The sequence below is a fragment of the Fusarium oxysporum genome, chromosome I (assembly GCF_013085055.1).
Source record: "Fusarium oxysporum Fo47 chromosome I, complete sequence".
Lineage (NCBI taxonomy): Eukaryota > Fungi > Ascomycota > Sordariomycetes > Hypocreales > Nectriaceae > Fusarium > Fusarium oxysporum.
The window spans coordinates 5,682,993-5,695,995 of NC_072840.1; the positions used below are offsets into that span (position 1 = coordinate 5,682,993).

General features: G+C 50.5%; 3 protein-coding genes across 3 annotated transcripts; 1 reads left to right on the forward strand and 2 right to left on the reverse strand.

The window, feature by feature from the left end:
* Positions 1–5,518: 5,518 nt before the first annotated feature.
* FOBCDRAFT_284727 (uncharacterized protein) lies at positions 5,519–6,848 on the reverse strand (the record flags this gene model as incomplete). The annotated part of the gene is made up of 2 exons (XM_031194716.3): positions 5,519–5,826; positions 5,883–6,848. The coding sequence occupies 2 exons, from the start codon at positions 6,846–6,848 to the stop codon at positions 5,593–5,595; spliced, it is 1,200 nt and encodes a 399-aa protein (XP_031029454.2). The 3' UTR covers positions 5,519–5,592.
* Positions 6,849–7,652: 804 nt separating this feature from the next.
* On the forward strand, positions 7,653–9,283 carry FOBCDRAFT_175033 (chorismate synthase). Its single transcript, XM_031194717.3, has 2 exons — positions 7,653–7,859; positions 7,947–9,283. The coding sequence occupies exons 1-2, from the start codon at positions 7,825–7,827 to the stop codon at positions 9,091–9,093; spliced, it is 1,182 nt and encodes a 393-aa protein (XP_031029455.1). The 5' UTR covers positions 7,653–7,824; the 3' UTR covers positions 9,094–9,283.
* Positions 9,284–9,885: 602 nt separating this feature from the next.
* FOBCDRAFT_213434 (rab-GTPase-TBC domain-containing protein) lies at positions 9,886–12,876 on the reverse strand (the record flags this gene model as incomplete). The annotated part of the gene is made up of 1 exon (XM_031194718.3): positions 9,886–12,876. A coding segment is annotated over one exon (2,991 nt), but the record flags the coding sequence as incomplete, so codon positions are not given.
* Positions 12,877–13,003: the final 127 nt, after the last annotated feature.

The window sequence follows — 13,003 nt, forward strand, 5'->3', positions numbered from 1 at the left end:
GCGAGACCTTGTATTGATCTTGGGATGCTCAATTTCAACTATGGAACCACTTGTTGCTAATTTCTGCCTTTCTATCATACTGAGATGGCCCCATTCAGCTCCCCGGCAATTTTGTTAATTGGGTAGTTTTCCCTGCAAGAAGGAAACGCAAACCGCTTCATGGAACAAAGACAGGGTCCTCATTGCATTCAGGTTGAGGGGGTTTTGTGGCTCCGACCTTTAGAAACCACCTCACAACCACCAGAGCGTCTCAACACCGGGCCGGCTCGGACGATGAGCGGAGCACCGAGCGGGCCCGTCCTTTGGGGAAGTCGCTGGGTAATGGAGCACCGTCAGGGGCTGGTAGCCAGCTTGACAGGGGAGGCGAAGCAGGATAGCCTACATAGACAACCTCCATTCTCGATTTTCGATATCATCGTCACCCTGAAGGGACCAAGAAACTGTCAGCGCGGCGCCTTACCTCTTGTCCCCTCAACAACGCCGCAGTTGCACAACAATGGCTGGCCCCGTGCCTCGTGGTTGGGTCGTTCAAGAAGCCCAAAACCTTATTGGGAGGCTTTTTGCTTAGTGGCCTGACTGCCGTTCTTCCTTTACGCTGCTTGTCGGCGCTGGTCGGGATGTTGTTGCGTTGCTCGCATGTCACAACCCTGGGAGACAATATTGCAGTCTGCAGGCGCCTGCTTCGGTCTCGATTCAGTTGGACTACCCGTTGCATTAGTAGACCAGGGTTCGAATTGAAAGAGGCGCATGCAGAGATACGACGCTATGCTCCTACGATCTCTGTATAGATCCGGCCTGGATGACTTTGAACTCCCAAAGGCATTGTCATCACACTCTTTCTGGCCGATTTCGGCCCGCCTGACACCGCCATAATCCACACCAAGTGCAATTGGCGTCGAGGCAGAATAAGATATTAGCTGACGAGTATGTCTCTTCGACACGCTTCCCGTGACATCAAAAAAAAGATATTATTGACCATCAGAGGCTTGATGGAATAGCACACAATAGCAACTCACTTATTAGCGCGCGATGGGTTGTCGATAGTGGTGGGGTGGTTCCCGCTTTGACGATGGCCCCAACCTACACCAGTTATCCCTGCCTGACAACCGTGCATTTGTCGTTCCGTCCCATAATAAGAGCCGAGGCCACGGACCAGCTTCTGTTCACTCTCGTTGCGATTGTTGTTATTAACCTCATTCGATCTCTAGCAACGGCGCAGGGAGAAAAGAGAGCTAAGTGTGCCGCAGATTCATGCAAGCCTGGTCTCCAGATATATACTTCTTTGCTACCATCAAACTTCAGAGAGATCTTGATCCACCAATAAGGTGACATCTGAGCGGTAATACATGTCTTTCTGTGGTATTCCCTATTCAAGACATGTCCGCTATGTCATACCGTGCAATCAAGAGAATGCACCACGGCGCTTCGAGTTCCTGCATCTAACGTGGCGGATGTTAACTGATCTGAACGTGGCCATCGCAAAACCAGCACACAACCGGCAGACGAATGATCCCGCTCCAAGTTGACCCTGACCCTGACTGCATTGCATGGGCACAATGCACAACAAGCGACAGGGGGTGCTACGGTGATTTCCCAGATATTTTGCTGGGCCATAACTCGAATTGTGGCATATCAAACTATATCAACTCGAGTATCATAGAAATGTTTGTTATTTGTATGGATCGAAGAACGCCCTATGGTTCCTACCATGACAGACATGCCGGGTATACTACCAGAGTCAGATGTGATTATCAAGACCACTTCTATGTGACGGAAAAAGGAAGGTTGGATGCCCGCTGATTGTCCTTGGTCTTGAAGAACCTTGGCCAGCTACTCTGTACCGTACCTGGAAACGTTGATCCCGCCGTAAGCGACGGTAGAGCAGGATGGTGTCTTCCACAATTCCGGCGAATGAGGCGCTGCACCTGTTTCGTCATGTTCTTGAAAGGCGTTCCGGGGCGTTGCATTGCCGAGTCGAATATGCCAAAAATGGTAAGGGCGGGAACTTCAGCCATAGGCTGACGAATAATATTCATGGGGAGAGTCGCTGAAGGAAGACAATTCGTGGTCACTGCCCATCTTGAACGATCAACTACAATCTCACGCACTTTGGCTGTTCTCAACGGAGTACAGGGTGATATTCTTATTTCCAATTCGGGATATTTCGCCCTGTCATATCTGATAAGGCCAAATTTCAGTCCGTACTATCACAATGCCCGTCAGCGTTGATCAACGCCTTTCGTCAACAACTGCTGTCACACCAGACTACATATAACGCTCGTCCTACTATCAAGTACTGGTGATTTACTCTGTTGCTGCCCTCCTTCTGGGAAATTGCACACGCCTTACTGCCTGTCTCTAGAAATGATAGTCATCAGTAATACGCTGCAGGTCTTGGTCTACCGTCGTACAGTACATACACAACGCCTTTCCCCAATCACCCAATGACTCTTTTCTTGATATCACAAAAAATGATTCGTCATAAATTCAGGGTCAAGGCCACAATCGAGAGGCACACTGTATTCTCTGGTCTAAGCCATTTCGGCTGACTCTTCTGGCAGCTAACTCCTGACATGCTTGTGTGCCAAGGCAGTGAACAAAGTGCACTGTGAAAGGACTTGGCCCCAAGGTATCTCGTGGGATTGCTCGCAGATACCAGCCTTACCCCTGTATGAGGGCACAGACTGATTGATGGCTAAGAAACCTTAGTACCCCTCCCCCGGACAGAAACTGGCTGACCAGAACTGCAAATAGATCTTCAGATCCAGCAGAACACGGCAGCCAAAATGAAAGATGCACTAATTCCCGGAGATGGTGCTCCATAAGCCAAATGGACTGAGGGAGGAAAGAAAACTTAGGATCTTCATCACAGATGACGAAAAGACTTAGGTAAACTATTCCAAACTTGCGGGACTATTTGATGCGTTTATTTTGACATCTGTTATTAAGGCCTCAAGTTTTCTTGCACCCTGGGGACAGAACACGATAGACTTGGCTGTTTTATTGCAACTCTAGGTTCACATAAACCCTTGTCACCACTGATCAAGGCAAGTAGTAGTTGGTGATGATGCTTAGATTGATTCGTCAGCCTCGGTGATCGCCCAAGCACTTCTGAGGCTGTTGGTAGTTGAGCCACATTGCTACGCAATCCTTCATGAGATCGGATTGCTGGACTCGTTCGCACACAGCTTCTAGGTTATGATATGAGTTCCTCTGGCTGGTATCTGAATAGTAAGATAGAGCATTGCTGCTATCAATGGTTGAAATGAAACACGCGCGGAGTTGTTACGTTCACCGGGTTTGTTGGTGCGAGTGTGAGTGATTATCATCACACCAGGAACAGGGTTGTCGAAGAAAAAGCAAGCAAAACAGTTCCACTACCTACCCGAGGACTTCGCATGGAAATCGCCCCAGGTTGAGTGAGAGATACGGACGAGGATCTAACACCCCTGACATTCACTAGGCCATAAACACAGCATCATACCATCAACGACACGACATGAGCCGGCGTTGAGGTTACTCCTCCAAAGCCTAGTGATAGACATGGTGGGTGCAGTCTTGGCCAAATCTGGTTGTTGAGACTGTCAACAGTCTTCTTTTGAGCCTTCACATGTGTCCGTGCCTTTGGATTCGAGACAAACAGACATCCTTGAACGCCACGGGCGGGAATGGGCAGCTTGTCGAGAGACAATTCCATAGGCTATCTGTTGGGCGAGTGAGCTTGGGGCCGGGGTAGGCTCATGCTCATGCACAACATGCTCGCTTTTGCGGATCCCAGAAGGTGATAGAAATGGGGACATGTACCCATCCATCCATTCATGTGTATTGGTGGTGTGGGGAATCAAGGCATGTCTTCGTCCAACGTCAATATGATGTCGTTTTTGGTGAGCAATGTTGGAGGGTTAATGACTGATTGATTTGATCGATTACTCACAGGCTACCGTACCCCAGATCAACTATCGATTTGCTCAAGAGTTTTAGGAATAGTCTCCTGTCTCATGAGGGTTGCGTTGATACGAATCCGGATATCACCCAAGTCAACTCAGGGTTGTATTGATTAATGTCGACGATACCCGTATTTAGGTCAACATGACCATGGTAAGACATCCGAATGAACAGGGTAAGTTCAGAATCTTGAATCAAGTCAAAAACACGAATATCTAATATTACAATAGCCCTGCCTTATCTGCTGTACACGACTTACATCAGATCAGCCCTAACTCAAAGTCTGGGTCCAGGGTCCCAGGAGAGCGGAAGCCACTCAGCTCTCATCACAACTTTGCGCCCGTAAGAGATGGACTCTATCTTACAATCACCACAGCGTTAACTCCTGACACCGCCTTTCTGGTGAGGACACTAAAACGGAACAACCTAAGCGCTGCGCACGAAATCGATAGAGTCGCAATCACCACGCGAGATCATCAATGCATGTCTCGGAGCCCATGTTCTTGGACTATGAGTGGATTAGTACACTCCATCTCAAGATCTCAAGAGACTCCCGAAGGGGTTGCAACAAGAATCCGGACATTTTTGTAGAGCAAGGCTAATATACAAAACAAACTCTAAAGGATATCGCCATAGGATTTCACAAGTCCACAACAAGACCAACGCTTTCACCACGTCTCCTCAGCTCTTTTTGTCCAAAAACTGGTCACGTCTCGTGGAAGTGCAAAGAGAGCTTAATACCGGAGATTTCTTACACCCTGTGCCTCCTTTTGCCGGCTGTTTCGTAAGGCTGTCGATCTTTGTGTCGAAAAACCTGCTATCGAGCAAGCTGATGCTCAAGATTGCAACCCCATACATCTTTCGGGGTCTTGCCCCCTTTCCTCCACTTCGTACGTGGCAGCCACGGCAGTCCGTGATCTGATTCCAATACCTTTGCCAAGTGTCTCACAATCCCCACCGTAGAAGCAGCTGCTTTATTAGCAGCCACACAATGATCTTTGTCAAAACCACCCAGCCAGTCATATCATGAAATCTAGACAGTGCGCCGGATATGGAAGCAAGGCAGGATGAAGATTGTCACCTATCAAGCAGCGGGAGGCTGAGGGAGGTGGTGCTGAGCACAGACTGCACTGTCGAGAGGCTGCGTATGTTGGGAATTTTTGATGCGTGATGGATGGGCTGGACCCTATGTCGGCTGACAAGCCATGTGATGCTCTTAGCTGCCCCCAAGCTTCCCACCAGCTGGGCACCGGAATCTGTTGCTCGCTTCCAGCAATATTAGTTCCAGGTATGGCCCAGACCGTGAAGCGGCGAAGAAAGTGCAACGCGTACTTTTTGATTGAACGCGACGCGTGCGAGGCTCAGCCAGCCTTGCTGTCTTCTGCTCCGAAAGGTGTGTGGGCATTCCCATTATGGTGTGTCAAGTTCATATGCTACTTATAACCAATAGGCTAGGCAGTCACCGGATCTATTCGGATTCGCCTTCGCGTTCTGAGTGAGACATGACATGAGAACCGGGCAAAATAATGGAATGCTCGGAGCATGAAGTGGTGTAGGAAAGAGACGGACAGCACGGAAGAGATTGCTCGTATTGACCTCTCTGACATTTCGTGTATCATGTTGCAGCCTATTCAGAGAACGGCGGCATTACTGTTGGGGTTTCGTGAAGTCGACTCCCAAGATGTCGTCCATCCATGGCCCGACCTTTGCCGCATCGCCATCAGCCATGCCAGCTTGGGAAAGCTGTGCGCCCCAGCTGGAGACTTTGTAGATGGATGATGATGTGAGTGCTGACAGACCATCTTCTGAAGCGGGAGACGATGGACCTTCGGCTGTGAATTTGTCTACGACACCGTGTCTAGCTTCGAAACGAAGCTTGGTCTATGTTCTCGTTAGTTGCTTTGTCATATGCCTCTGCCAAGCTATGTGTCACCCACGTCAAAGTCTAGTTGAGGACGCTCTCGAGGGTCCTCCTCGTACGGGAAAGTTGAGAAGGTGAATTTTGGTGTCTGGCCATAGATCCAGTCTCGCGACTGTAGTTCCTCGTACCCTTTGCTGATGCTATCCGTCTCAAGTACCTTGTCACTGATGACCTCCCGGACATCGAAGTTGCCGTACATGCTTGCAAACTGTTCCACAACGGCAGCCTCGAAAGCAGCATTCTCGATCCCGACATTCCGGACAGGGCTGCGGACACTGTCAACGCCACGAGTCTTGATGTATGGCTCAGCGGGTGAACGCAACATGCCTGAGATATTGGTCAGGTTTGGACTGCGGAGGAGACATGTTCCGTGGTGGAGAGATCGAAGACGAGTGAGTTTATACGCGGACCCTGAGATCTTGTAGGTGCCGATTGGATCATCAGGGATATCTATAACGATGTCGTGTCGCTCATTGACACGCGTATTTGGCCTTCCAAGAGATGAGAGAGCTCTTACGACCATCTCGGCGTGCTTGTTCCGATCAAAGACTGCAGGAGGGCAAATGACGCTAAAGTTGACATTTCCTTCATCGTGAAAAACAGCGCCCCCCCCTGAACGACGACGGACGAGCTGCACTGGTCCACCAGTCCAACCTACGCTGGCAGGATCATTACGGAACTGGGCCAGTCTTCGAAGATTCACTTCCATCCATGGATTTTGGTTTCGGCCAAAGACAATACAGGGGTCATTGGTGTAGAGGAAGAGTATGGTCGACTCTGGGGGCGTCTTCTGGAGAAGATGGTGCTCAACAGAGAGGTTCAGGAAGGGATCACGAGAAGTTGAAGTGTATACTTGGATCTTATTGGATGAATGAGATGCTGCATCGGTGAATTGGCGTCTTGATATGGTTGATAATGAGAGGAAATGTCGTGATATGTTTCGAGGCGTTGAGCCCAGAAACGAGCGATTGGGCCGCATCATGATGGCAAGAGCCAATATCGGAATAGAATTTGGGAATTAATAAGATAAAGTCACGGATAGACATGCAATTGGACCGGAAATACGGTATTATCCAAGGCAATGGATGAGATTCGTCGTTGAAGCTACTGTATCCAATGAGCAAAAGAGTTGAGAAAACAACCGTTCGGTTGTTCTCAGCCTCGGAGACGGAAAACTCCAACTGAAGTTGACCCCGCCGCGCACCGGAAATAGGGCGCTGAAAGCCCTGTAAATTTTAGGGGCAGTTTCAGTTCCGCAACGGACGGTAGCGGGTGCGGGTTCGGGAAACATCCAAACTAGTGAGATTGTTGTGCCTTGCAGAAAAAGGAAAGTACCGAGTGAAGAAAGGTCTTGATTGATAATCTGGATCGAGATGTGTTTTGACATGACGTTTTGTATCCGTTGAGATGGAGAATGTTCACTGAGGTATTTGGATCTGGGTATCTGGCTTTAGTGGTATGCCCCTGAAGCTACAGCTATTGGCTCTGACTTTACAGCGGAAGAGCGATTATCCAGACTTTTTGGAATCAGACCAGATGCATGGATGAACATCAATTGAGTCACAGCAACAGCGCCCCGATGTCGCTTAATGACAGGTATATAATACGGTCTTTCTAAGTTATCTAATAGCTCAATGTTTTTTATCTGACAACTTAGCGTCTGTTCTACAAGAGTTGATAATTCTTAGGGATCCTCTGAAGCCATCAACTGAGGCTATCTTGGCTGGCCAATCAGATCTCTAACAAAACATCTACCGTGTTGCCCCTCCCCCGCGCTTTCCAAACGCACAAAAATTTGGACCGAAATCGGCAGGAACGAAGTCCCCCTCCACCAAGAACAGCCTCACTCACATCTTTCCATTCTCCAACGGCCGCCATCTTTCTTCTTCCTTTGTCCAAACAAACAACTCATCAACCAATACTCTATCTTTCCCTATCATCAACACATTACAATCATCATGTCCAGCATTGGGCAAATCTTCCGCGTGACGACGTAAGTTTCTATTTCTTCCCCCCCGTCCATGGCTCTACCCCACCATCGACAAACCGTCCAGCTAACAATCATCTCTTTGTCTTACAGTGCTGGCGAGTCACATGGAAGGGCTATCTCGTGTATCATCGATGGCTGCCCTCCCGGCCTGGACCTCACAGAGGCCGATATCCAGCCTCAGCTGAACCGTCGTCGACCAGGTCAATCGGCCATCACCACGCCTCGTAACGAGAAGGACCGCGTCACCATTAACTCTGGCACCGAAAATGGCGTCACTCTCGGAACACCGATTCTATTGACCGTCCCCAATGAGGATCAGCGACCAAGGGACTACGGTGATAAGACCATCGACATGTACCCCCGTCCCAGCCACGCAGACTGGACCTACCTCGAAAAGTACGGGGTTAAGGCCTCGTCAGGTGGTGGTCGCAGCTCTGCACGCGAGACTATTGCTCGAGTGGCCGCTGGTGCTGTTGCCGAGAAGTGGCTCAAGGAGGCCTACAACATTGAGATTGTTGCCTTTGTCAGCTCTGTCGGAACCATCAAGCTTTTCGCTGATACAGAAGCCATGAGCACCGATCCTGCCTTCCTCAGTCTCGCCGAGACTCTCACCCGCGAACAGGTTGATGAACACCTCCCAGTCCGATGCCCTGATGACGCCATTGGCCGAGCCATGGAGGCTCGCATTGCAGAGCTGCGCGACGAGCACGACAGCACTGGTGGAACAGTCACCTGCATTATCCGCAATGTGCCCTCTGGTCTTGGCGAGCCCTGCTTCGACAAGCTCCAGGCTAGCCTTGCCCACGGTGTGATGTCCATTCCAGCTGTCAAGGGTTTCGAGTATGGTTCCGGTTTCCATGGTGCTGAGATGACTGGCAGCAAGCATAACGATCCTTTCGTGCCAGCACCTGCCCTCGACGCCGCCACCCAGAGGACAGGCATTCCTCGCTCCAGACTCCAAACGAAGACGAATCATTCCGGCGGTATCCAGGGTGGTATCAGCAACGGCATGCCCATCTTCTTCAGAGTCGCTTTCAAGCCTCCTGCCACCATCAGCCAGGACCAGATCACAGCACTTTACGATGGCTCGGGCGAGGGTGTTCTCGCTGCTAAGGGAAGACACGACCCCTGCGTTGTGCCTCGCGCTGTCCCTATCGTCGAGGGAATGGCGGCGATTATGGTGGCAGATGCTCTCATGCAACAGAATGCGAGAAAGATGTCTACAATTAAACCATAGAATGGCAATGGTAGCGCGAATGGCAAGGACAACGACGAGGACCATGGCAAGGAAAACGAGAGGATCGCAGTGCATTAGATACCAAAACGGAGAGTATGAGATGGGACTTTTATTGACATGAGGGACGACGACTTTAGACTATTCTTAACTTATGTTTAGCTTTTCAATCCGAAGGCTTGAGTAATCCTTACAATAATGCTCTTGACGTTCGTGAATGACCATCCCGAAAGTTGTTTACAAGTTCTTTGTAGCCTTGGGTGAATTCAGAGACAGATGAGTAGAAGGAAGATAGATGGGATATTCTGTTTTCCTCGAAAGTGCCACATCATCATAGGACACATGTGAAAATAGTAATGATAATTCTTTTCGTATTTATTCTTGTACCCCTCATATATGAACAAGCCAATGCCTCGCAACCCTTCTAATTCGATAATATCCCAACGTCGTAATGCATCAACTCCCCCCTGAACAATAACCACGTCTATGCTTGGGGGTTCAGGGGTGTGGGTATCATGGCCTTTCTGAGACACAAAAAGAAAACTCCAAAGGAAAAAAGATCCTTGATCCAATCACACCTTCTATCTTATCTCGTACTTTTTAATGCTGGCTCTTTTTTTACTCTTCTCCTGATTGAGTTGCAGCTGTTTCGCTCTCCGTCTCGGCTGTGGGCTTGCTTCGAGCTGAGTCTCCATCTCGAGCCATCAGCATATCCTTTTCGGCTTGAATAGCCTTTTCTCTTCGTTGTTCAACGTCTTCTCGACGAATTACCTTTCGTAGGCCCTCGCTTGCTTGGAGAAGACCGTCGATGCTGATGGCGTGCTCTGTCATTTGATGGCTGATGTATGTGTAGATTCCGGCAGGCGTGTTGCATTGCAGGAGGTTTCCTTCGTTGAGCTTGAGAAGGGCCAGGGCGACTTGGAAGAGAAATGTGCTGCCGTCGTTGGTGCAGAGGACGACATCCCAGACGCGGAAGAGAGCCTCGGCGCTTAGACAGTCGGTGAAGACGGAGAGGAACCACTGGAAAGTCAAGGCCTCGAGCTCAATGGATAGAGAGTCGAGATGTGCTGAGAGCTTGGGAAGAATTGCTGAAACATACTGTCGCAGCACCTGTTGATCTGCGCGGGAGGCCATGAGTGAGTGGTCGTAGTAACCATGAGGAAGGATATTCTCGATGATTGAAGTAAGAATCCAAAATGCGTCCTCAGCAGAGGGCATCATGAGCAACAAGTTGGCAGCAATCAAATTCATTCCCTGGCAGTACCCCACGTCCTTGTTGCGTCTGGAGTACGCCAACAAGACTTCGTTCAGCTTCTTGACACCAGGTCCCTTACGGAAGAAGATGTTGTCCGTCAAAGTTCTGTTGATGTCCATCTGAATCTGACTAACAACAACAGCATCGTCGTCCTCGCCGGTCTGAGCAACCAAGTCTTCATAATATCCAGGGACACGAAGGGCTGCAGCTCCTGAACACTCTGACCACACCTTGGCGCGATAGGTGACAGGAATACCGCCCAAAACCAGGGTTTTGAATTCGTTCCATTTAGCTCGTCCAACCTTTCCTTTGACGCCAAGTCCTGAAACTCCAATCATCTCACCATCGGCAACTCGGGTTTCAGGAAGGATCATGGCAGGTTGTTCGTAGCGAGCATCAGCAGCTGACTTGGCAGCAGCAATAGCGGCTTCGCCCTCCCGCTTGCGTTCCGCGCGAACCTTTCGAAGAAAGTCATTCCATCGAACTGTCTTTTCACGCTGAAGAGCATCGTGGACATCGCTCAGTTGCTGCAGGAGCAACTTGACAGGTTCGGTATCGTCCTTGGTGAGTGCGATGGATGATTCAGACTGAGAGGGCTGTGAGGTCTCACTGTCTACTGCAGTAGTTGTGCTAGCTGATGGAATAAGACCAGAGTTGGTTGAAACAATTACTGGCTTGACAGGCTCGGTGGGGCACAGCTCTGGCTCAGGTGTTTGAGCTCCCTCCATAACCTCGATTGATGGTATCGCGATGCTTGGTGTGTGACTGAGGAGTTCGGTGGGAAACGTTGCGATTTTGAGATAATCCGTCCATCTCTTAGCTTTGCCCTCTTCCGCGTTACGCTCCTCCATGCTGTTCAGGCTCTCAGGACGTCCCTCGCTCGACACACTTCCCTTGGGGCTGGGAAGGTCCTCTAATGCATTAGGTGAGATGCCACCTCGGCCGTTTGCAAGCATCTCTGTTCGACTGCCCTTACGAATATGTCGAGCCACCTGCGCCGCCTCGCGTTGTCGTTTCTTACGTCGCTGGTCGTATATGAATCCAAACCGGTCCGTCAGATATTCGCTGTTCGGAAAGTTGTTATAAATATGTGTTAATGTCGGTGGCTGTGACTCTGGCGATCGAATGGCATCCATCTCCACAGGCCCATAGCTCTCTTGTCGAGATGATAAGTTATCCGGAGGACTGCCTCGCATGCTATCCCACGCTTCTTGCCCTTGTGATCTTCCTGACCCTTGAGCAGATGGTCCTGGAGTCGCTTTACGCATCGCCATCAAAGCCTTAGGACCACCAGCAATCGATACTGCTCGGGACTGACCCGCGCGGCTGCTTGTAGTCGAAACAGCTCGGAGAGAACCACCCTTGTTGGAAGTAGTGCTCGTAGCACGGCCTCGAGATTCAGCCTCGCGTGTACTTATAGCTCCGCCCGCCACTAAACGAAGGGCCATGCTTGCAAGCGATGACGATGCTTTGCGCTCGCCGGTTGCGCCTGATTGAATACTTGACGCACGGCTTGGACTTCGAGTAGATTGCGTGTCTGGAGGGTTGAAGAGATCCTCCTGCAGCGTTGGTCGTCGGTCCATACTAGAGTGCGATCGAATCACAGTCGCAGGGTTCACTCCTTCGCCGTTCATGCTGTTCGTACGGCTACCTCGTTTTGCGGTTCCAGAGCCCCAGAGATAATCTTTCCACCCCTTTAACGTGCCCTTGCCGCTGCCGTTCTCGCTAGGGTTGCTGAAAGACTGGCTGCTTGCGCGGATGGTAGAGCCCTTAGCGACTGTCTCGCCGTACGCAGTAGCCACTACGGTGTCTTGCATTGCATCACTCATGAGGTCGCTTAATCCAGTATCCTCTCTCCGGAGTCCCTTGTTGGCCGCGCGTAGCTCAGCCTCAACAGTCCGTAGGCGAGTTTCAAGATCCAGGTTAGAGAGGCCGCATTCTCGAATGATTTTGCGCAAGGCCCGTTCTCGTTCATCAGCGCGGCGGCGCATATTGGCGATCTGGGCATCTCGTTGTGCGAGGTCTTCGGATATTTGTCTGACCAGTCCAATGGCGCCGTGCCGCGATATCAAGCGTTGAAGATGTTCGTCATCGGCGTTATGTAACGAGCCCGGAACCTTGCGCACCGGGTGATCCTCTTCGAACAAGGCACTTCGCGCATCTGAGCTTCCAGTCAGATCAACTATCGAACTGCGCCCAACATCCGGGGCCACAACCGGAGGAACGGGAGTGTCGTCGGGTGCATCGTCTTGTCCGCTGAGAGGATCATTGCCTGGGCTTTCAGGTGAGAAGCTAGGAAAGCTCGTGAGACTCTTGTCGCTAGCAGCAATACTGCTCGCAGAGCTAACAGGCTGACTGGGACGTTTTCGACCGCGAGGGCCTCTGACAGTTGCGCTTCGGTTGCTTCTGGAGCTTCGGTTCGAGGTGTGGGATACGTGAGAGGCGTGTGACGCATATGAGGCGCTGCTGTGCTGGGAGACGGACCTTTGGAGTGACGACATAGGGTCGGCCGCTTCCATGGCCGTCGCCATAGCTGAAGGGATCGAATCGTATTGGGGTTTATGCTTGTCTAGGGACAAGACAGGTAAAATGCTGGGAGAAAAGATGAAGAGGAGGAGAATGAGAGAAAGAGAGAGCAAGCAATCGATCAATCGATCA

Excerpts from the sequence above, each read along its gene's own strand:
- FOBCDRAFT_175033 (XM_031194717.3), top strand. The coding sequence starts at position 7,825 with ATGTCCAGCATTGGGCAAATCTTCCGCGTGACGAC. Across the intron at positions 7,860-7,946 it reads CAAATCTTCCGCGTGACGAC|TGCTGGCGAGTCACATGGAA; the intron begins GTAAGTTTCTAT and ends TTTGTCTTACAG.